Raw genomic sequence first — 24,839 nt, 5'->3', positions numbered from 1 at the left:
TTTATTTATATTTATTATTTTTTATTTTTTTTTTCCAATAGTCTAAATTCATTATTTATTTGTTCATTCAAAGAGTATTTACTGAATACATTCTTTATTCAAAACACCATGATAGGTAAGCATTTTAGAGCAGTATATTTTCATTTATATCCCTTCCTTTTGTGCTATTATTGGTTTAACTTTTCAACTATATACTTTGAAAACCTCATAATACANTTTTTAAATTAATTATTTATTTATATTTATTATTTTTTATTTTTTTTTTCCAATAGTCTAAATTCATTATTTATTTGTTCATTCAAAGAGTATTTACTGAATACATTCTTTATTCAAAACACCATGATAGGTAAGCATTTTAGAGCAGTATATTTTCATTTATATCCCTTCCTTTTGTGCTATTATTGGTTTAACTTTTCAACTATATACTTTGAAAACCTCATAATACAGTGTTTCATTTTTGCTTTAATCAGTTGTCTTTTAAAATAATGAATGAAAAAGGTTGTCTTCATCTTTACTTTTATACTTGCTATTTCTGGTGCTGTTCATTCCTCCTGGAGACGTGAGTTCCTATCTGGTGTCATCTCTCTTTAGCCTAAAGAACTTCCTTTAGCATTTCTGGTGGAGCAGAACTGTTGGAGACAAATTCTCTTCTGTCTTCAAAATAACCTCTTTTTTTTGCATTCATTTTGAAGGACAGTTTTTATTGGAAATAGAATTTTAAGTCAATAGAGGTTTTTTTCTTTCTTTAAAGTTTTAATTACTGTGCTTTGCTTTTTTACGTTTTATTTTGAAAAAATTTAAATATCCAAAAAGCTACAAGCACTGTACAGTGAACACCCATATACTCATCACCTACATTATACAAACAACATTCTGCTATATTTGCTTTTTCTTATCTATCCATCTTGTCCATCTTTCTAAGCTTCTATCAATACATTCTATTGTTGATACATTTCAAAGCGATTTACAGGGACGAGTATGCTTTACCCCAAACACCTCAGCATGCATATCTTCAACTAAGGTTTAATATTTATTTATAGTTCTTTTTAATGTAAAATGCACATAGAGTAAAATGCACGAGTCTTAAGTATACAGTTCAATGGGTTTTATATATTGCACTTATACAACATAAAACGTATTTCATACAACTCCTATTAAGAGCACTTACTGTCACTATTTCAGAAAGTTCTTTCATGCTCTTTCATAGTTACTCTCACTGTCCAGAAACAACTCCTTTGTTGTTGCTGTTGCCTCTTCTAGAATTGCATATGAATGGACTCATATTTTCTGTTTTTTTGATTGCCCAGTAAAATATCTTTGAGATTCACCAATGTTGTTGTGTTTATCAATAGTTTGTTCCTTTTTATTATGGAGTGGCATTCCATTGTATTCCATAAATACAGCAAATCACAGCTTGTTAATTAATCTCCTGTTTATAGACAAGGCACATTGATTCTATGTTTGAACTACGATGAATAAAGCCACTCTGAACATCCTTGTACATGCCTGTTTTGAATATATGTTTTCATATTCATGTCTCTGGTGTAAATATCTAAAAGTGAAATTGTTGGGTTAGATACAAATGTAGGTTTAGTGTTGGATCTCTTTCAAAGTGCTTGTACCATTTTACCAACTTCTACAAATAAGGAATGGAAATTCATTTACACTACTTCCCAACATTTGTTGTTGTTCTTCTTTTTAATTTTAGCCATACCGATGGACATGTAGTGGTATTTAATTGTGGTTTTAGTTTACCTATTGTCATTTTACTTTCTTTTTTATTTACTTATTGTTCATTTGTATGTCTTCCTTTGTAAAATGCCTGTTTAAATAGTTTTCCCATTTAAAAAATTAGTTACTTGTCTTTCTTCTTTGAGTTGTAGGAGATTTTGCTTGTTTGTTTGTTTGTTTTGTTTTTACATATTCTGGATACAAGTCTTTTGTCAGTTGTGTATTTTGCAAATACTTGTCCCAGTTTGTGACAGCTAAGATGTCTTGAGTACAGATATTAATATTACAGATGCCACTCTGGGTAGGTAAAGTTTCATGAAAATCTTTCAGTAGGTTTAATGCATACTCTTGTTATCTGTGTTGTTTCCATAAGTAATTTACAGATTATTTCATTGATTATTTAATGGCCTTGATATAATCTTATGACATCTGAACAGTGAATCTCGAATTTGGAGTTTATTAAATGAAATAGGGCCAGGAAACCATACAGTGAGTACTAGGTAAACAGCCGAGAAGTATAAGCTGTTTGAAAGAATGCACAAAATCAAGTGTACAAGAAATATAATTTAACTTTATATAACGTAGCTTAATTATTTTTAAAAATATTTTTATTTATTTCTAGGAGAGAGAGAGACAGCGTGAGCAGGGGAGGGTCAGAGAGAGAGGGAGTCACAGACTGAAACAGGCTCCAGGCTCTGAGCTGGCAGTCAGCACAGAGCCCGACGCGGGGCTCGAACCCATGAACCGCGAGATCATGACCTAAGCGAAAGTCGGACACTTAACCGACTAAGTCACCCAAGTGCCCCTAACGTAGCTTAATTTTTAACTTAGAGCTCTACCTTCAATGAGTTGAGGGGAGAAAAAGAACACATACTAAGTAAAACATAATCTCTGTTCCTTCAGAGTATCTTTCCTCCCCACCCCATGCTTATCTTTTGCAATGCTAGCACACGTGCATGTTAGGGGAGAGGAAAGACATTTGATCTTTGGTCATTGGTCATACCCTACAGGTTACTAGTAAGCATCTGTTATGGCCTCTTCAGGTCCTTTAGGCTTCTGCTGCTATAGTTCCAAGTTGGGGTTATAGAAATCTTTTCCAGGGGCGCCTGGGTGGTTCAGTTGGCTAAGCGTCCAACTTTGGCTCAGCTTATGATCTTGTGGTTTGTGCGTTCGAGTCCAGCGTTGGGCTCTGTGCTGACAGCTTAGAGCCTGGAGCCTGCTTCCAATTCTGTGTCTCCCTCTCTTTCTTTTCCTCCCCCACTTGCATTTCTTTCTCTCAAAAATAAAATAAATATTAAAAAATTTTTCTTAAAAATTCCTTTAAAAAGGAAATCTTTCCCAAAGCTGTTTCCAGCGCTATCTGTTTAGTCTCACCATCTCTCCACAAACCTTGCAAGGAAGCAGGGTAAAATACCATATGTGCTTCTCATGCTCTCAGAGCCCATAACCTCTCCAAACTCTGCTGTCTTCCTCCAGCTAGAAGGTTATCTTTTTAGACTGTCATAGCATCATTCTCACTGCTTCTCTCCAAGGTACTTTATGCTCACAGAAGACAAATGGCTTGCAGTCTTCTCTTCTGCAAGGCAACTCTCCTGAGGCTCCACTTGAATGGGGAAAGTGGAAGGGAGGAAATGGGGAAGTCAGTTTATAATTTTGTTCAGCTACGCATAGGAGTATATTCTTATTTTGTAGTTATGTTTACATTATGTATTTAAAGTTTGCACTTAGTGTTTTTTAAAAACTTTTTCTTCTAATGTTTATTTATTTTTTGAGACCGAGAGACAGAAAGCAAGAGGGGGAAGGGCAGAGAGAGAGGAAGACACAGAATCCGAAGCAGGCTCCAGGCTCTGAGCCATCAGCACAGAGCACGATGTGGGGCTCAAACCCACAAACCATGAGACGATGACCTGGGCCAAAGTTGGACACTTAACCCACTGAGCTGCCCAGGTGCCCCTGCACTTAATGTTTATATACAGAACTAGTTTTATAGTTTTAGTTTCCAAGGAATCTACTACCTACCAAAAAATATATCATAGACCTCTGTGGATGTGATGGCAAGATTTTCTCTGAACCATGTTATGTATATTATTTAAGATCTAAGTGACGCTCATTGATATTTTTACTGATTTCTGCAGGACTAAATGCCAAAGGAGCCATTCTTTATGCCTTTGAAATGTTCCGCCTCAGGTCCTGTGTAGATTTCAAGCCCTATGAAGGAGAAAGTTCATATATCATATTTCAGAAGTTTTCTGGGTAAGTATATAATTTTCTGTGTGTCATCATGAATCCTTTGGTTTATAAAAAGTAATGCATGTCTTTCAAAAGAAGAAACTGAAAGGAAGCTAAAAGCAGAATCAAATCTTGCTCTGTGAATTTTGAAACTATCATATTTTTAATGCTGTAGATGAAGAAGGAGCTGTTTGGATATTTCTGGGCAACAGGGAGATTTATCTCAATTCTTTTCCTGGGTTTAGGTCATGGTTTAACTTGCAGAATGTTGTTTTTTTTTTTTTTAAGTCAGGTGTATTACAGTATAAATTACACCCTTTTTATGGTACTGTTTTAAATTATAGTACTCTGTTGGCTGGACCTCTTTGAAAAGTTCTATGTGTAGCTTGTAGGTATTTATTTCCTAGGAGAAGTAAGTGGTATATCAAGAAAGAAGCTCTTTTTTCCCAGTGGTATTTATGTCAGCCAACCTGGGTAGATAAGGCGGGGAAGCGAAGCTGTCATCTACTGCCACTGCACCTTTGTCTTTAAGCACAGACATTTCCTCATGCTGCAGTTCCCGAAACTGCCTCTAGGTGTTGCCTGGATTTGGTTGTCTAGTTCTGACGGTGGTTTTGTTAATCATGGATGGATAAGAGATGGGGAAGGAAGTTAGCACACGATTTAGCCTCTCAGGGAAAAAACAATATGCAAAATATAGCAGCGAACAAAGTAAAATTGTGGCGACCACTTAGACACAAGTTCCTTACTTACCCAAGTGGTTTTTTCTTAGCTGAGACTTTTATTAAAAGTGTAATTCATGCACACCTAGTCTGAGCCAGGAAGGGTGCTAGTATCTCGACACAAAGAAGCATGCCACAGGGTCTTAGATCTCACAAGGTTTACAGCTGGCAGATGGAGTGGTGGAGAAAAACAATGTTATATATACTAAGAGGAGTGCCATGGGCCATAAGAGTGCAGAAACAGGAACTCTCAAGTAGTGTGGAGTGTAGAATCATGGAGAGCCACTCTGTGTGTTAAATGAAGAGGGGAGAAGGACATAAAGACAGAGGAGAGGCAAGTACCAAACGGGGGAAGGCAAGAGAGGGAGAGAAAGGGGGGAAGGAAAAGGAAGGAAGAGAAAGAGGAAGAGAAGAGAGAAAGAAGAAAAAAGCAAACATAAACATGAAGCTGTTGTACTTGGACAACTCACGTAAGTGGCATGTAAGGGGTGGCGTGAGGGGCCGTGGAGCCGGGGCAATAAGCAGGAGCCTGGTAATAGACAAACCCCGTGTGAGGGAATCCACTCTTTTGTGCATGATTCATTATATGTTCAGTTTTCCATTTTGGAAAGATTACTCTAGCAGTCATGAATGAAGAATTGAAGTGGGGGCAAGACTGGTGGCGTGAGACCCATTAAAGAAAGTCCCAACCATCCAGGAAGGAAATAAATGGACATGCGCTAAGGAAGAGGCAGTTGGAATAGAAAGAAGGGAATGGATTTCAAAATTATAAAAACAAGGGGACTTCTCAAAAGCTGGTGGTTAGTTGATTGGAGGGGTTAAGAAGAACGAGAATCAAAGGTGTCTCTAAGATTTTTGATCCAATGACTGGCGGGTGGTTACTTCATTCATTGAGCTTGGGAATATTGTCGAAGAACTGATTTTGGGGTAGTGAGTGTGTTCCCGGACACATTATGAGGTTCTTGTGGGTCATGGAAGTGGAGATAACCAATGGTGTTCACACTTCCTTTTTATGTGAAGGAAAAACAATTAAAGGATACCCTGAGCCTTGCCAAGAACACGGATTTTAAGGTTTCTCTGCTTTTGATGTGTGCATTTTGTCCCTTGACAACCTTTGCGCTTCAAGAAAGTACCAAAGCCTTTAATTATTTATTGAAGGTTTCAGGGAAGAAAGTTTATTTTTTTTTAACACTTTTATTTCCATTTTTAGCTACCACTTTTCTCTTAAAAATAAAACAAAGCTAAGATGATCACTTTCCAAAAGTTCTCTTTTTCCTAGTAAAATTCTCTGGGCTTCTTTTCAATTTGTAACTCAATCCCAAAGTTTGTGATGAAGGGAGAGGTCAGTTTTAAGGGGTGTTCTTTCTCATAAAATCTGAGTCTGGGAGAGTCTTATTGCCTGTGGCTTAAGTTACAGGAAGGGAAAAAGAAGGAAGAATGGTGAAAAAATTGGACCAAAGTGCCCCAAAACCTTGAGGGCCCTGGTCCCCTGAAGGAGGTGGGGGTTAACCAGGCTCTTTCTAGAAAGACAATGCAAAAGAGAGTGGCAGAGTTGTTGCATTTTTGCTACTTACACGTTTCTTTTGGGGGAGGGATGTTTTAAAAGAAGATAAATAAGTGCTTGCTCTGGATTGTGGATATTTTGCAGAGTCAATCTAGTTTGGAAAAAAAAGCTACTGTCAGGGATGCAAATTGATCGGTGATGCTTGCATAACTGAGTACATTTACAAAACAGCATTGTGTTCTTAAAATTGGTGAATTTCATGATATGTAAATTATACCTTAAAAAGTTGTTAGAAGATCTTAAAATCTACCTTTGAGTAGAAATTAAACCCATCAGCATTTGAAGGTATATGATGTTAGCAATCTTGGCAAAAACAATGGCAGGTAAGACAATGTGATTGTCACCAGAGAATTTGTACAAAATCCATTGGTCACATTTAAAAGTATGGGTGGGGCATCTGGGTGGCTCAGTTGATTGAACTCCAGAGTTCCTCTTATGGTTCTTGATTTCAAGCCCCGTGTAGGACTCTGCGCTGACAGCTCAGAACCTGGAGCCTGCTTCAAATTCTATGTCTCCCTTTCCCTGCCCCTCTGCTGCTCGCGCGCTCTCTCTCTCTCAAAAATGGATGAACATTAAGAAAAAATTTAAAGTATGAGCAAATCTTTTATTCTGTTGAGCACTGGTTAGAGTGTGGATGCTGTTCCACAACTCAAAGAGCAGAAAGTTGGATTTATGAGAAGAGACAAAAAATAATTGGAGAAAAAAGGGTTGCAACAGCGTCATGATGAATGTAGAGAATCTGCCAGCAGTTCCTGAGTCTGTTGTTTTCTGCGGGAACTTATGGGGGGAAATTATGGGTCCTTCTTGCCTGGAACCCTTCAGAAATGGTAGGCAGCCAACTCTGTGCTTTCATCATGCAGCAGATCGGCCGACAGCTAAAGAGGTGGGCTCGCCGCCTCTTTCATGAAGTTCTCTTTCATGATTGTAAAATTTATACCTGCTCGTTATAGGAAATTTGGAAATTCATTAAAGTATAAAGGAGAAAATTTAAACCAACCATAGCCACCACCCAGAGACAACTTAATATTGTGGTACAAAGGCAATAGTGATATATTATGAAGTGTCCTTTGAGTTTGTGGAGGTGAGAAAGAATGCCAATTTTTACTTCTTTCTACCTGGTGTATTATTAGGATTGATTTGCCTCTGAGTAGGTACCACATTGATAATCGACCATCGCTTTTATTTTTTTTAACTTTATTTATTTATATTGAGAGAGAGAGAACAAGTGTGGACCTGTGGGGGGTAAGGGGGAAGCAGAAAGAGTGAACCTCAAACAGGCTCTGCACTGTCAACATGGAGCCCGATGCAGAGCTCAAACTCACAAACCATGAGATCATGACCTGAGCTGAAATCAAGAGTTGGAAGCTTAACTGACTGAGCCACCCAGGGGCTACTGGACCACCATTTTTAAAGACTGCTTATTATTCCCTGCAGGGAAAGTTGCTCATGTAACTCGTCCCCTATTTTAAACTATTAGCTTATGAGAATGCTACTGATAATTTCTTTTTTTATGTAACTAACATCCTTCAACTTTGTGTTCTGGAACCTTATGAATTACAGCCACCTGAGAGTTCTTTAGGAGAAAACTTCCCTCTTCTCTTCTTTCAAGGTGCTGGTCTGAGGTTGGCGATCAACATGTGGGACAGAACCTTTCCATTGGCCAGGGGTGTGATTATAAGGCCATCATTGAACATGAGATCCTCCATGCTTTGGGATTTTACCATGAGCAGTCAAGGACTGACCGTGATGACTATGTAAACATCTGGTGGGATGAAATTCTTCCAGGTGTGTATGGAAGGGAGTTGGGCGGGATTTACCTTTATCACTTGCTGGGACACACCCTGGGATGTCCAAGCCACATCGGTGTGCAGACGGAAGCTTCAGCTGGGGAACCCAGCTTGGGAAAAGTATACAATTTGTTGGCCTATTCTGTGGGCTGTGCTCAGCTGATGGTAACTGACCCCAGATAAGGGCCTTAGGGAACAGTATGTGTTGGCTAATTCAATGTCAACTGAAAGTTAATTGGAAGCTTTTGCTTTGTTTCGGTGTTTTTGTTGAAAATGCATCTAAAATGCCATCTGTCATCCTGTCATAGTAAATTGAATTAGGCCTCTGAGGATGTCATGGCCATTTTTCTGGATGTGAAATCTCATGTAGATCCAGAAGTCTGCATGCAGTTTAGTTGAACAAGCGATGACTCTAATATATACTCAAGAACTTTTCTGGTGCCTTACCAAATCAATGATAGGTGTTTAAAAACAAACCATAACAACAACAAAAACGAATTCTTTCATGTGAAATTGTCTCCCCAGTTGTGTAAACTCTGGCTGATGGTCTGAGTTAGTCAAAATTTATTGGGCCTTCTTCCTCCTATACCCCTCCCCCCACTCCCCCACCTTCCTCCTTCCTAAATACCTCTCTCCTTCTGCCCCCAGCCACATTGTGCAAGGAATAACACAGTCTTATTTCACTTATTGTTATGTGGGTATGTTATTTTAACGATTTCTATGTTCTGTAGTTTCTTTAGACTTTCTTGCATTACCTTCCCTAGTTGTTCAAGCCAACTAAGTCGTGCTCTCGAGTATACAAAACACTCGTTTATTGAACAGCTTCCCAATGTGCTGGGAAAAAAGCCAATACTGTGTTTCTGAAAACATCTAGTTTTTAATTATGAATTAGTTCAGGAAGTGGGAAAACATTCTTTTTGGCAGCAATAGATTAATAAAACTTTCATGTCTTAAAATGCCTTTACTATTACCAATCGTGGTTTTCACGAAGCAAATAATTGCCTTATAATTACTTGTTTGATTTACATACCAGTTTCATATGTGGGTTCATATATGGGAGTGCATCTATAATGATTTGACTTTTAGGGACTTGTAAGCACTAGTCATATTTTAAAATGAAATGCAAATGTCCAAAGGACTTCTGCCAGAACTAGCTCATTTGAAAGTAAGACGGGTCAATGGTTCTTACATGATGTAGGGGTAGTGATGTCTAATCATATCAAAATCACCTAAGGGGTTTCTCAATCTAGGCCCCTCCCACCACCTCATATTCTGATATTTCTGTGAATGTGAAGTGGCGGGGAAAGGAGAAAAACTGTGGTTTGCCAAAACCTAATACATGACCACGACTGAACCCCACCCCCCAACTTCCATCCATCTTACCACCCAACCACGGAGCAAAAGTAATATTCTTTGCCTTGCAGTTCAATCTGGAGAAGTATTAGCAAGTATTCACCCAGACATGAGATAACATATCAAATTTAATGTGTTTCTCTCCTAGATGTAAGTGTGTTATAACTGGGTCTGTGTAGGAGGGAAAGGAGAGTGGGGATCAATGATCCAAGGCCCAAATCTCTGCTTGCAAGGCTCAGGGCACTATTAGACTGTGCTTGGATTTGCCCAGAGACTTGACTCTCTTAACTCCCTATACATATACTTGGTTCTGCCGAGTGTTCAGTAAGGATGCAGAGAACATTCACATTTGTCAGTCTTGAAGAACACAGTGGTTAGTGCTTTTAAAACTATTTTAGGCCAGGGCCTGCCTGGATGGCTCAGTTGGTTGAGCGCCTGACTTCAGCTCAGGCCATGATCTCATGGGTGTGAGATTGAGCCCCACACCAGGTTCCGTGCTGATGGCTCAGAGCCTGGAGCCTGCTTCGGATTCTGTGTCTCCCTCTCTCTTTCTCTCTCTCTGCCCTTCCCCAGCTCATGCTTTCTCTCTCGCTCTCTCAAAATAAACATTAAACAAATACTACTTTAGGCCAAATGAGTTCCCTTTTTGAGATGGAGCCAACACATTTGCCAGGGTAATTTTCAGACTTGCTCAGCTCTTGGTTGAACATGAATCAACACATGTTGCTTATCTCCTCCCTATATTTTCATCAGGTATAATTCCATATATCTAAATTGCCCACTATCTCAGGAGAACTGTTCTCAAATGAGACATCGAATTAATATAACAGTAAGGAAGGGCAGTATTATTGTTCAGGGTAATTTATAACTTTCATTGCATCTCATTTTTCATGGATGCCAATATAATTGTTCAATCTAAGAAGATGCTATACTGGCAATGTAGTTCTCTCCCCAACTCCATCTCCATCTCATAAGCCAGAAGTGTGTTTTCTGGATCTTTTATCTCCCACCAAGGAAAGACTTCAATTTCTGAGGCCCAGGAGGTTTCCACAAACTACAGCCTGGGGGCCATATCCACTTGCTTTTGTAAATAAAGTTGCATGGCAACACAGCCATGCCCATTATTCACATATTTCCTATGGCTGCTTTTGTTCTACAATGACAGAGTTGAATAGTTGTGACAGAGACCATATGGCTCACAAAGTCAAAAATATTTTCCACATGACCCATTACACACAAGATTTTCTGACTGGCCTTTCTGGTGTGCAAGATCACTCCCTCTTCAAGGCTCTCAGCTGCGAGTTTCACTGAAGGCAGGACCTGGCCTGTCCTACTCACTGCCAGATACCACCACCACTTAGTACAGCTCTCAGGAGATAGACAGTAGGCACAGCAAAAACGTGTTGAATAAAATTGTAAAAATTATTCAAAATGTTCATTTGGGGGGCGCCTGGGTGGCTCAGTTGGTTAAGTGTCCGACTTTGGCTCAGGTCCTTATCTCACAGTTTGTGGGTTCGAGCCCCGCGTCGGGCTCTGTGCTGACAGCCAGCTCAGAGCCTGGAACCTGCTTCAGATTCTGTGTCTCCCTCTCTCTCTGACCCTCCTCTGCTAACACTGTTTCTCTCTGTGTCTCAGAAATAAATAAAAACATTAAAAGAAATGTTCATTTGGTACAAGATTCTGATAAGAATCCTTGAGTAGTAAAGAATAAATGATCTATTCTAACCTCGCGATCACTGTGAAGGTTAAGGAAAACCTGTCCAGTGAATTTGAAAGTACTTTTCTTAAGATTTCATCAGGAGTGGCCAGGAGATGCCAGACCAAGCCCCAGTCCTCACATTGGCCGGATGTTCTTTATAGTTCTATCCCTTGGGGTAGGACAACCTAGGGCCAAGTGTCTGGAAGAAGTTACTTTCCCCTTCTGTTTGGGTCATTTATTTCTTATAGTTCTGTCCCATCTTCAAAAATGCTTTGATCCCTTTCAAGTTAAGTCTCTATGAAATCCCATGAATTGGGAGAATAAAACATTGGTATTTTCATTTATAGTTAAAATCAAGTTTTGATTAGTAGGGTTCATTGGCTTCACCAAAAGCAGTTAGAGACTCCCTCCAGCACCTGCTAGACCACTGCCATGTTGTGCCACTCTTCTTCAATCCTGAATGCACCTGTGTTGATGTCTTTGCAAGGTGGTTCAAGACAGCTGGATGGGAAGCTAGAAAAGGAGAAATACGTGAAGATGGGAAGTCATGACTGTGGAAGCTATGCACATTCTCATTCAATTTTCCTGTCACTCCCTAAGAAGGAAATTAAAAATCTGTGAACTTATCATTATTGCAGCTGAAACAGGAAATTTCTGATGGCTAGTGGATTAAAAGAATATCTGATTGGTTTTCTGACTCCAGCATTTCACGTTGCAATATCTATTATCTTACTTGTGCTGATCTCCTAAAAATAGTTTCCATTTCTATTTGAAAGGAAAGTCAAAGTCAATTTTGTTCTTCCTATTTTATTGTTCTGTCCATGAGGTTATTTCTGGAAAAGAATGTGAACCTTGATTGACAGGGTGCCCCTTTCTTGGAAGCTACTTACCTTTCCCTCTGCCCCTTGGATTTCCTTTCTAACCCATGAAAAAGCTGACCAGGTACAGCTTTTGGTGAATGGGGTACTTGCCTATTAGCAAGATGTATCAATCCTGAATATTTTCCTGAATTTCCTTTACCTGCCATTTGAACACCTGCCTCCACTTTAATGTTTTATCTTCTCTTCCTTTTTTTAAAATTTTTTTTAATGTTTATTTATTATTTTTTTTGAGAGAGAGAGAGAGAGAGAAAGCATGAGCTGGGGAAGGGCAGAGAGAAAGAAGGAGACACAGAATCTGAAGCAGGCTCCAGGCTCTGAGCCATCAGCACAGAGCCCAATGCAGGGCTCAAACTCACGAACCATGAGATCATGACCTGAGCCACCCAGGTGCCCCTATCTTCTCTTTCTAAAAACCTCATATGTATATATACACACACACACACTTATTTATTTACTCATTTATTTGTAAAATGAATCTTTGATTGAAATATATACATATATTTAATAAATTGTATGCAAATTTATATGTTAATTATAAAGTGCTTGATTATTTAAGTATATTTTTAATTTTTATAAGTGTATATATTATCATATAATTTATTAATATAATTAAAATATTTGTTAGGGGCTCCTGGGTGGCTCAGTCAGTTAAGTGTCTGACTTGATCTCAGCTCAGGTCTTGATCTTAGGGTCGTGATTTTCAGGGCTCCACCCTGGGCCTGAAGCCTACTTAAAAAAAATTACTTGTTACTATTACTTAATAATGTGTGTTGATATTACGTACGTTATGCTAATATAAACTACGTTAAAGATGTATATATATTTAAACAAATATTCCTTTTTTCTTTTTGGTCTCTGCTTAAGTATCTAGTCAAACGGGATATGGCAGAGGAAATAATATAACTAAGAGGACCTGTTCATTCGCTCTCTCTTAGGTTTTGAGCACAACTTTAACATCTATAATGACACCTTCATCACAGACCTCAACACGCCCTATGACTACGAGTCTTTGATGCATTATGAGCCTCTCTCATTTAACAAGAATGAAAGTGCTCCTACCATCACAGCCAAGATCCCTGAGTTTAACACCATCATTGGGCAGCGCCTGGATTTCAGCGCCACTGATTTGGAGAGGCTGAACCGAATGTACAATTGCAGTGAGTACTGCAGGGTCTGAGAAGTAGGTAAACAAACCTCAACAGAGCTTCCCCTGCTCCTCCAGTTTCCCCTACATTCCCCTTCCCCCTTCCTTCCTGGTCTAGTGAAAGACAGTGGACAAGCCACATAACCTTAGCCTATCGCTGGAGTAGAAAACATGGTAACACCCACCTCACAGGATGGTTATGAAGAACAATTACGTGGTTGTGTTTTGCAAAGTGAAAGTATTGGACCAATGACGTAAGAAACTGTAATTGCCCAACTTCTTTTGCTTCCTTTTGAATGATGCTTCATTATGTAAATCTCAAGATAGGGGACAAGCTTGGAAGTATTTTTTTTTATCCTGCAAAATTCTTTACCCAGGGTAGTTTTTCTAGAGTAATCTACTGCTCACAGGTGGGGTGTTTTCTAAAATGACTCTACTAGTCTTGAGGGACACATTCTTTAATTCTATTCAATATGTACGTACAAAAGACTTACAACGTACAGAGATCTACTAGGTACCTCCTTCTTGATTTCTTGGAGTTCTTGGTTGGCATTTATAGCAAAACATGATGACAGGTCTTTTTTATCATTTGATTCTGTGAGGTGGGTAGGGCTGCATCTATATCAGATGTTCTATGACATAATAGACAGAAGGATTTGCATTTGAGAAGAGTCAAGAAAGCGGGCTCTATCTGAACAATGAGGTCTCTTTAGCTTGAGACATCAGGTATTTGAAATAAGAGGACTTAAACTTTAAACCAAGTGATACACATATCATTTGCAGCCACAACTCACACTCTTTTGGACCACTGTGCTTTTGAGAAGGCAAACATCTGCGGGATGATTCAGGGGACCAGAGATGATGCTGACTGGGTCCATGAGGACAGTTCTCAGCCTGGACAAGTGGACCACACCTTGGTGGGACGATGCACGGGTGAGTGAAGGCAGAAAGTCAGCACACTGAAGTGGTTCACCGGGTTCAGTTAGGGAACAGCAGCCTAATGCATGTTTTCATTGCATCAATTGCAATGTTAGTTATCCAACTTGGAAATCTGAACAAGCACAAGGAACTTTTCTCATATCTTAATTATTAGCTCAACCAAAAGCATGCAGGTTCTGGGCGCACAAAAGCAAGATGCATTTAGGTGATGACAACCACAGACATGTGGTTGCTAAGACATGATTTTGTAAATAAAGGTAATGTTTCTAGAACAGTGCCCTCCAGGAGAACTATGATACAAGTTACATACATAATGTGAAATTTTCTAGTAGCTGCATAAAAAAGAAACAAGAGAAACTGTTTTTATACATTTTATTGAACTCAATATATTCAAAATATTAGCGTTTTGATATACAATCAATATTAAAGTTATTAATAAGCCACTCCACACGTGTACATTAGGTATCTGAAATCTGGTATGTATCTTACCCTTACAGCACAAGTGCTTAATTACCACGTTTGGAAGCCACCATATTGGATGGCACAGTTTCAGAGAGTCTTTAAGTGTGGTTTGTAGAGCAAAAAAGCCATAAAGTCAGACAGACCTGGACAGGAAATCTGGTCCCATCACTTGCTAGTTATAACCACTGAAAGTTGTTTTTGTTGGTACTCTTTTTTTTAAAAAAAAGTCTTTGCTTTTGTCAGCCTCTCTGAGCATTCCAGGATTTTGATACTTAAGCATGAAGATGGAAAGAAAGAATGAATACAAATCCTCCAGCTGCAAACCAGCAGCTTCCCTCTTGATTTTTTCCCCCATCTTCCCTTTCTGTCCAGAGGTTCCATTCATTTTTTATTTCTACTTTAGCATCCTTTTATTTTGTACCTGTCTTAGAGAAAAATCTCAACCCTATAGATTATAGGTAGTTTTTAAAGACTAGACTGTCACTGCTTGTGGCGGTTGGTTATATTTCCTTCACAGAAGGGACCCAGCTTGTCACCCAGATGTCAGACCACTGGGGTCAGAGGTCATAAACAATTGCCACTCTCCCTCTGGCCTTGGGAAAGGGTGAAAGTCTCTGTCACAAATCATATTCCCAAACACATAATCTCAAGTGTCCAAAGGGTGATCTAAGTCTGAAGTCCTCTTTAAATTCCCAACAGATCTCCTCATCCAGTCTGTCCTGTGGGCTGGCTTCCAGGCTAATGTACACTTTCAGGCTAAACAGAAGGGTGACCTTCATGTGAGAGGTCCCAGTACCCTAATAGGAACAAGGAAAAGAAAGGAAAAGAAGAAATATCTAAAAAGGTATCTTAATAGGAAAGGAAAGAAGAAATATCTAAAAAGGTATCTCGGGTTAGCTTGATGAGTCATTATGCTTCTTCCATGGGAGACATTTAATGGGAGTGTATTCCCTCTGCCAGAGAGCACCGGTGGTGTTAAGGTGGATGTGTAGACTCAAAGAACACATAGGATCCATTGGGATCTGGCTTCAGATAGAAACCACCTCCCATCTGAAACCAGGAGAGATGAATGGGCACCTTCTAGATAGTGGTAGGTCATAGGCAAGAATTCAGGCCCCCTGATTCCCAAGCCTGAGTTATCAGACTTTCATTTCCTACCCATCAGTACACCTGGGTTCAATTCCTCAGCAAGGACCCCTTCGACACCTTCTTAGCCGTGGGACCTCTTGTTGTATTTAACACTCAGCAACTCACCATGCAGAGTGTTCAGGCTAGTAAGTTCAAGTACTGAGAAGATCATGCGAGAAAATAGAAATTTTTTCTGATAGAATATTAAAGCCATGATGATATTGTTAGGCTTTGTAAAATGCTTATTTAAACACTGATGCTTGCTGCTATTGGGGAAGGTACAGTGGTATGAGGCTGGGGGAAGCTGAGGGTCATATTAGCAAAGTACTTAGAACTGTATTAGAAGCTCACTTCGTTTGTACTTTGTGAGATGTTTTGAGTGGGCTGTTTGGTAAGAAGTTGAATTCTGTAGTACAGTTTAAAGGACTTCGTTATACATAAGAATTGTTCTTTGCACTTGACCTTGATGTGCTGATTTTCCAAATGACATATTCCTTTCGCTGCCTGCTTCTTTCGGGGGAGAGAGTTCTAAGGTATAGGAGATGGACAACCCAAGCTTGGTCATACACATAGACATTTTTGCACCCTCCTTTCCAGTATTCTTTCAAGGCTTTCTTTACATGCAGGAGAAATCCTCCACTAATCCCCTTAATATGCCTCGAATGCCCCTTCTTACGGCACAGTAAACGTGACTCTTTACCATCAATAATACTTCCAATTATAGGCCAGAAACAGGTGAGACCGAACCTTTATATTGTAAATATTTAAATTTTAGTTTCTGAACATTGGAATCCCACAGTTTGTCACATAACTAGGAGATCGACTCTTTTCCTTGGAATGAATCTCTAATTCACACTAGAAAGCCAATGAGGAAAATAGAATAGAATAGTTTCATCTCAAAGACACTAAATTCCATCAAATTTGCTTGAAACCTATGTCTCCTTAAGTCAGAGGTATACACTTCACATGCTTGGGGACAAAGGCATCAGAAGAGGCACTGGAGAGCTGGGGCTTTAGCCCGAGACGCAGAGAAGACTTACGGACAAACCACCTTCTTTTCATTTTCCCCAGTAGAGTTCTAGCTTTTGTTGCCTGGATAATGGCCTTTGCTCACTATTTCACTTGGCTGGTGTCCAGGGCCCCCTGGGGTGTGGGCCGCTGGAGCTGGATCATTGGAGTGCTCTCACCACAGGTGCCGGCTACTTCATGCACTTCAGCACCGGATCGGGGCTGGCAGAAGAGGCAGCCTTGCTGGAGTCTCGGATTCTTTACCCGAAGAGGAAGCAGCAGTGCCTGCAATTTTTCTATAAAATGACAGGAAGTCCTTTAGATCGACTCGTCATCTGGGTCAAGAGAGATGACAGCACGGGCAATGTTCGCAAGCTGGTCAAGATGCAGACTTTCCAAGGTACCTAGAGACATTCATGCAGGGACTGATTTGGCTTAAATCTGGGATCCTGCGCCTTCTTCTTCCCCTTCCCCTTCTGTTGATCCCTTCCCCCCTCTCTTTGTGCCTTCTCCTCTTCTTCCTCCTCTCCCTCGTCTTCCTCCCTTTTCCTCCACCCCTCTTCCTCCTCTTCAAAGAGCCCAGCATAATGGCTGGTGTGTTTTAACACCTCAGTGAATATTTTATCCATTCAGAAGTGAGAAACCACATCGAAAATTTAAGTGAGGCTGAAATATACTTTTGCAAGAGACCTTAGACCCTCAAGCTCCTTTCTGGTTTCTTATGCTATCCAGCAAAGGACCCCTTGTTCTAGAATGACCTTCTCACTTCTTACCACAGTTCTTTATTCAGAATTCTCACTTCCAATTCAGTCTCAGGAAAAAAGCAAGCAGACCTAATTGTCACTAGAATGTGAGTATCTGGATAGTAGGAAATCTGTATTATTTGCTTCTTGAAAAAGGATGGATCCCCTACTTGGTGGAATTTCACATAATATGAAGAAGAGAAAAAAATTGGGTGTTGGTGGGTGAGTCGGTTTTGCATAGGGGAGATCTAGCTTGTCCTCTGTGTGAAGACTTACTGTAGAGCCAATCATATATCTCTCTGACATCAAGTCATAGATTGGACCATATGAAATTGCTGCTACTTGACTTTGGGTTTACAAAATGACTATTTTATATGGTCCAGCTTAATATTTAGGTATTCAGTGCAAACATTAAGGGTGCATTTATACCATGAAGCCCAGGGGAGAACACAAAACTTATGGAATTTAATAACAATGGAAAACGAATTCTGATTAAGATTTGAATATGATGGGTGCCTGGATGGCTCAGTCGGTTAAGCATCTGACTTTGGCTCAGGTCATGATCTCGTGGTTTGTGGGTTCAAGCCCTATGTGGGGCTCTACACTGGCAGCATGGAGCCTGCTTGGGATTCTCTCTTTCTGCCTTCACACTCTCCCTGTCTCTCTCTCAAAAGTAAACAAACTTAAAAAAAGATTTGAATATGAATATGAACATAAATTAGTGTTTCTTTTTATGGTTATTTTCCCTCAATAGGTATGTGACTGTGGAGAAGTTCCTTAACCAATTTATAACAGTACCTACCCTCATAGGGATGCTGTGAGGATTACATTAGATAATTCATATAAAGTGCTTGGCCTGGTACCAGAGTATGAGTCTGTGTTCAGTAAGTGTTGGCCACAGTGGTCACCAACCTTATTCTCTGTCCGTAGGAGATTTGGACCAAAACTGGAAAATTGCCCACGTGACACTTAGAGAAGAAACGAAGTTTCGCTATCTTTTCCAGGGCTCAAAAGGTGACCCCCAGAACTCTAATGGGGGCATTTACCTGGATGACATCACCCTGACGGAAACCCCATGCCCCACAGGTGTTTGGACAGTGCGGAATTTCTCGCAGGTCCTTCAGAGCACAGTTAAGGGGGACAGGCTCCTGAGCCCTCGGTTCTACAATTCAGAGGGATATGGTTTTGGGTTGACCTTATACCCTCATGGCAGAACAAACTACAGTCAGTCTGGCTACTTAGGAGTTGCTTTTCACCTGTGCAGTGGGGAGAATGATGCTATCCTGGAGTGGCCAGTAGAAAACAGACAGGCGATAATGACAATACTCGACCAGGAACCTGATGCCAGGAATAGAATGTCCTCAAGCATGGTGTTCACGACCTCCAAGTCCCAGACATCTTCAGGTAGGTGCTCTAAGATCTGCCCCTCAACCCAAAAGGGCCAACAGATGTGGTTCCCATCCGTGTACGAGAGATGAACACCTCCTCTCAACATTTCCTGCTTGGGTGTATCAGCAGCACAATCATGTTGGAATAGATTAAAATTTTCAATGTCATCATATCTCCCTTCTCTTTTTTGAATTCACTTATCAAGCATTTATCAAAGACCTGCACTGGGCCAAACTCAGCGCCCGGTACCCAGTATAGAGGCAAATCAGGCAGTTCCTGCTTCATCAAACCCAGTCTGAATGAGAAGACAGACACTGCGAATCATTTATTAAATACTCAGAATTTCCTAGCCTCTGTGCTGAACTAATGAACTGACTCCTAAAATATTAGTGCTCATCAGCATGTTAATGAAACAAACATGTATCAATAAGGAAATGCACGGACTGTTTAATTTTCAAATAAAGAGCCTTAAGCCTTAAAGGGAAGCCTTAAAGGACACTGTTCTGTCCTTCCCACTTCACTAGGAAGTGACCTAGTTATGGACAAATGACCATTCAGAGCTCTGGTTCTCTGCTCCCCCTTCCAGTTCTGAGTTTTAATTCTCCCAAAAAGCATAAGCGATCTGATTTTTTCCTACATGTTTTTTTTTTTTCCCTAACTAAGCTCTACATACTCATTAAGGACAAGTTGGAGAGTGAAGTATAAAGAGGTAATGTGATGTTATGTTCTCTGTAACTTTGCAGCCATAAACAACTCTGTCATCTGGGACAGGCCGTCCATCGTGGGCTCCTATGATAAGGACTGTGATTGTTTTAGAAGCACCGACTGGGGCTGGAGTAGTGTTCTCTCCCATGAAATGCTAAAAAGGAAGAGTTTCCTTAAGAATGATGACCTTATACTTTTTGTGGACTTTGAAGGTACTTTTGCTGATTTTCCTGAATAACGAATCCTTTGCTGTGGGGGTTCTACTGATTTTACACTGATTTGGAAGCATCTCATGGAGAATAGGGATTTTTTTTGAGGACCAGGTTAAAAACAAAAAAAGATGCGCTTTTAGGAGAGCTATTGCTCAAGGACTCCCATCTTTATTTTAACTGTCCTTGGGAGAAACTAAAACTTTCGTGTCATCTTTTGTGATCATTTATCAAATATGACAGTTGGCCAACTTCAGTTTAGTTTTGATCAGTGTCTCCATGCTAGCTTTGTGCTTCTTTTTCACGTTGAATAAATAAAAATGTGATTGGATTATTTTAAAAAATAAAAACAGGTAGCATGAGAATCAACTGGATTCAAAGCTACCTTTCCATGTCACTAAAGGTGATGTCCATGAGGGATAGAGGGGGCCCAGAGAACTTTCCCCAGAAGTGGAAGTTAATTGTAGTCAGATATTAATTATAGATCTTTCTCACCACCTTTGTCTATTTCCTCAAGATATAACCTACCTTCTCCATACTGAAGTTCAAATTGGAAGCACAAGGCTGATTCCCCAAGGCCTCGTTCTCCACGGCCAGGAGGAGCAGGCCTCAGACGAAGGTGCACAAAAGGCCTCATTAGAGAAAGCCCTACCCAGCAACCTGGACCCGGGGCAGCCCAGCCGACAGAAACGGTCAGTGGAGAACACAGGTCCCTTGGAGGACCACAACTGGCCACAATACTTCAGAGACCCCTGTGACCCGAACCCTTGCCAAAATGAAGGCATCTGTGTGAACGTGAAGGGGATGGCCAGCTGCAGGTAGGCTCTGTGGCCAATGGGTGTGTGTGTGTGTGTGTGTGTGTGTGTGTGTGTGTGTGTGTGTAGGTGGGGGGTCAGCAGAGGTGAGCCCAACATTTGCTTCCCCCGGTAAAAGACAGGTTAGGACAATGACTACATCAGATGGTCAACTGGATGTGGTTGTCCTTGACCCCACAAAGCTGTGCTCTGAATCAGAGGGCTTATGCTGTCAGGGCAAAGCCGGGGTCCTGCCAGGGCAAAGGGGTCCCAAATCTCCTATCTCTTGACTTTTATCCCTTCCCTACCCCTGTGATATGATCGACAGGGTCTTGAATGTTGTTGTCATTTTGAACTCCACTGCAATGCCCACAAATGTTCTAGGACTTTTACCCCAGGGACTTTCTACTCCATGACCTGCTTCAGTGGGGCTTAGGGCCAACCTTTTCTTTACTGACTGCAAGTGTTGTTGTCAATTATGATTTCTGTTGTTTTTGTGTTCTGTTGTACTATTTTCATAGTTTGTTTTCAATAATAGTAATAAGGACATCTGATATTTTTTGACTGCTTGTTATGTGTCATAGGCTGCCCTGAGCAGTAAACATGTATGCTCTAAATTATTCCTCACGTCCACCCTGTGACATAAGGACCCTCCTTATCCCTATTTGGTACATAAGGTAGTTGAAGCTTAGATCAGTTAAATAATTTGTCTAAAATTAGCCAGATGGCAAATACTGGAGCTGAGGCTTGCATCCAGGTCTGTCTGTTGGCACAGGCCACTATATTTATTTGTACTTTTTATAATGTTTGCTGTTTGCATAAAGTATTTCATAAGAGGAAGCATCAATTTCATCTGGCAGAAGGGTAGTAGAGGTAGCAACTAGTCTGCTCGGCTCAAAATTCCTATGTTTCTTCTGAGTTCCTTTCAATCTCCACTTCGTTTCTTTTTTTAAATGCTTATTTTTAAATAATTTTAGATTTACAGGTACATTGCAAAAATACTGCAGACCTCTCCATTCCCTATCGTTAACATCTTACCTATCACAGTACAATTAACAAAGCCAAGAAATGAACAGTAATGCAACTAAATACTGTTAACACTAGCATTACACCAACCTCCAGACCTTATTCAGATCTCTCCAGTCTTTTCACCAATGTCCTTTTTTGTTCCAGCATCCAATGTAGGGTCCCACATCGTATTCAGTTTCACATCTTCTTAAGCTTCCTTCAATCTAGGACAATTCCCCAGTCTTTCCTCCCCTTTCTCTACCTTGATACCTTTGAAGAGTACTGGTCAATTATTTTATAGATTGTTACTCAATTTGCATGTGTCTAATGTTTCCTCATGATTAAGTTGAGATTGTACATTCTGGCAAGAATAGGGGCACCTGATGTCAATGGGCATTATGACTGGTGATTCTAACCTTGATCACCTGGCCAAGGGATGTCCATTCCTCATTCTGTTGCTAATATGTGTCTTGGGAGAGACATTCAGAGATCATTCAGGCACCCTGCTTTTCCTCAAATCCTCACCTGCTGATGTCAGCATCCATCGGTGAACCTGCAGCAACAATATCACTGTAATATTCCAACGGTGATTTTCCATTCCCCTACTCCCTCCACATTCTTTAAGTGACATTCTTCTGTAAAGAATAACTGTCCACTCCTCCCCATTCATTTATTCATGCAATTACTTATTTCTATCTCTAAGGACACAAATGTTGATTGTATTCTATGGCCATAGTTCCATAATACCAGTATTTCTTGGGTTGCTCATATTGTCCCAGCCCTGGTGTGTGGGAGCTCTTCCAGACTGGCTTCTGTGTCCTTTTTTGCACACACTCATTTTTCCATGAACACAATCTTACTTTCTGACACCACAGGATACTCCAAGCTTATCTTTTAGTTTCTCTGTCCCGGCCCTGGAATGAACCACTTTCCCCAAGAGCCCTGGTTCCTTTTATTGGAGAATGTCCTCCTTGTTTCTAGAGGGTTCCACAGCCATGGGTGTGAACCTCTTAGCTGATAGGTCCTTGGATGCCAGATTTCCATCTGTGCCCCAGCTGGCTTCATCCTCAGAGTAAGGAAAGCAGTGCTTTCTACTTGTGTGTCCCCCTCTGCTAAACCAAATGATTCCTCTTCCCCAAACCTACAGCTTGCAGCAGATGCTCGTCTAAGGTAATGCTCAAGAATTAATTAAGCTGAATTTGGGAGGGGACTGGGCCAGAAAAATACTGAACAAACTTGCTGTTATGCACTGATTTTTAAGAAGCCAACGTCTAGGCTAAAGATGGGGAAGGCAAAATAGTTTCAGCATTAGTGAAAGGAGTCTGTGACTTCTGATGGTCACATTCAGCTCTGTGATTAGACTTTGTGATGAGGACATTGTTTGAAACAAAGGCTAGAATTGCTACCGTAGAAGGGATGAAACGTCACCCTCAATGCCTTGTTTCTGAGGTTGGTTGATCTCTGTACCAAATGACATTGAAAAAACAAACAAACCCAGGGTGTGACCATTATGTTCCTACTGTATACCAGACATGGCAATAGGCACAATGTGCTCACAAGTTGGCAAATTTCAGGGCAGCCTGGGAGATAGGTGACAGTCTGCTCATGTTACAGTGACATTCAAATTGATATTGTCTGGAAGTTCTTGAGCTCCAACTAATGCACTGAGTCAGACTTTTTCTGGAGAATTTCCCTTGTAGCTTATAGTCTGAACCGGTGTGGACCACAGATTCTTTAAGTACCCGAAACCTTCCTCCTAAGCCTTGCACATGGTGGCCATGAGTCCCCAGCCTGGAGACAGATGTCTGGAAGTTAGACTTTAATTGTGAAACACTAACCGTGTGACCTTGAGCAAGTGATTTAACCTTCCTGCAAATTGAGGATAAGAAGAATGGCCTGGCAGTAACCACCACCTCAAAGGCATAAGATTGGGTTGACTCACATAAAGCCTGGAACGGGGCTTGGCACGTGGAGCCACTCAGTCAGTGTCGGCTACCACTGTTGCTGTCGGTGCTTGTGGCTACAAAGCGTTCGAGGCTTGGGTGGCTTCCGCACTCCCCCTGTGTCGTGTTCCCCTAGGTGTGTCTCCAGTCATGCCTTCTTTTACACGGGGGAGCGCTGTCAGGCCATGCAGGTGCACGGCAGCATCTTGGGCTTGATGATCGGAAGCACAGCCGGCGTGATCTTCTTGACCTTCAGCATCATCTCCATCCTTTCTCAGAAGTCCAAGCAGTGACCCACCTGCTGACGTCAGCCAGATCATGGAAGCACGTTTTCTACTTCGGATCTTCCTTTCTGGGCCTCAGTGCAGTTTGGGGGCATTTTTATCAGCCTTGCTTTGAATAGAGCTCCAAGGAGCAAGGCTTCCAGCCTCCAGTGTGGCCTTAATGGTTTTCCTGCCCCTGATCCCCACAAGGTTCTGTTACCCTGCTGTGTGCTCTGAAGGGAGATAGTGTGTCCTGTGACAGCACCCATTACACTTTCTCTGTAAATCACTTATTTAATTGACTGTCTTTCCCATAGACTGTAAGCTCCAAGTGGGCAGGCCCTCATTTACCATATTAACTCCAATGCTAGGAGCACGCCTGGCTGGCACATCATGGGGACTCAATAAATATGAATGAATGAAACAATAATGAATGAAGAGCTAAGTTATTGAAACTCTCATTTCTACTGCAGGTAAAATACATACAATGATACTTGTATGTCATTTATATTAAAATCAAATACTTATTTTTCACCAGACACAGTGGTACTCAATACATAATAGTGCATCGACACAGTAGTGTTGTGGGTTAGAGGAACATTCCTCCTTGCAACAGACTTAATGGCATTTGCTTTCTTCCTTCTCTGTTCTAAAAGTAGGTCTTTAATAAATTCAATAAACATTTAGTCGGTTCCTTTTGTGTGTCCAGCTTTGCATGTAAATCTGTGTGTGTGTATATGTGGAGAGGGAGAGATGTCCAGAGTGCTTCCTCAGATCTGTTTAAGTTTAAAGTATATTTTATACACTGTTCATGTATAAAATTACTATATTAACAAATGAAAAATATCTGGTAGAAGAAACTTAAAATTTTTTTTAAATGTTTATTTATTTTAGAGAGGGAGAAAGTGCGTGAGTGAGTGGGGGAGGGGCAGAGAGAGAGGGAGACACAGAATCCCAAGCAGGCTCCAGGCTCCAAGGTGTCAGTATAGAGCCTGACGCAGGGCACGTGAGCGCCATCCAGGGACCGCTAGCAGCAACATGACCTGGGAACGTGTTAGAAGTGCAGATTCTTAGACCCACCTTGGACTTACTGATTCAAGACTCTGACAGTGGTGCCCTCAATCTGTGCTTTGGCCAG

The 24,839-nt window shown here is 40.7% G+C and overlaps 1 protein-coding gene across 1 annotated transcript in view; it reads left to right on the top strand.

Annotated features, from left to right (window-relative positions):
* MEP1A (meprin A subunit alpha) overlaps positions 1–24,102 on the top strand; it is a 68,480-nt gene extending 44,378 nt beyond the window's left edge. The window contains exons 6-14 of the mRNA XM_077764812.1: positions 3,867–3,984; positions 7,856–8,031; positions 12,902–13,123; positions 13,894–14,043; positions 16,832–17,047; positions 18,321–18,794; positions 19,523–19,696; positions 20,211–20,511; positions 23,575–24,102. Of these exons, the coding sequence (XP_077620938.1) occupies positions 3,867–3,984; positions 7,856–8,031; positions 12,902–13,123; positions 13,894–14,043; positions 16,832–17,047; positions 18,321–18,794; positions 19,523–19,696; positions 20,211–20,511; positions 23,575–23,731 (1,988 nt within the window). The 3' untranslated portion in view covers positions 23,732–24,102. The remainder of the gene's footprint in view (positions 1–3,866; positions 3,985–7,855; positions 8,032–12,901; positions 13,124–13,893; positions 14,044–16,831; positions 17,048–18,320; positions 18,795–19,522; positions 19,697–20,210; positions 20,512–23,574) is intronic.
* Positions 24,103–24,839: the final 737 nt, after the last annotated feature.

Source organism: Crocuta crocuta, unplaced genomic scaffold (assembly GCF_008692635.1).
Source record: "Crocuta crocuta isolate KB4526 unplaced genomic scaffold, BGI_CrCroc_1.0 scaffold44, whole genome shotgun sequence".
In the NCBI taxonomy this organism is placed as follows: Eukaryota; Metazoa; Chordata; class Mammalia; order Carnivora; family Hyaenidae; genus Crocuta; species Crocuta crocuta.
Note: the sequence above shows the minus strand (reverse complement) of the source record. Positions and strands in the feature narration are given on the sequence as shown.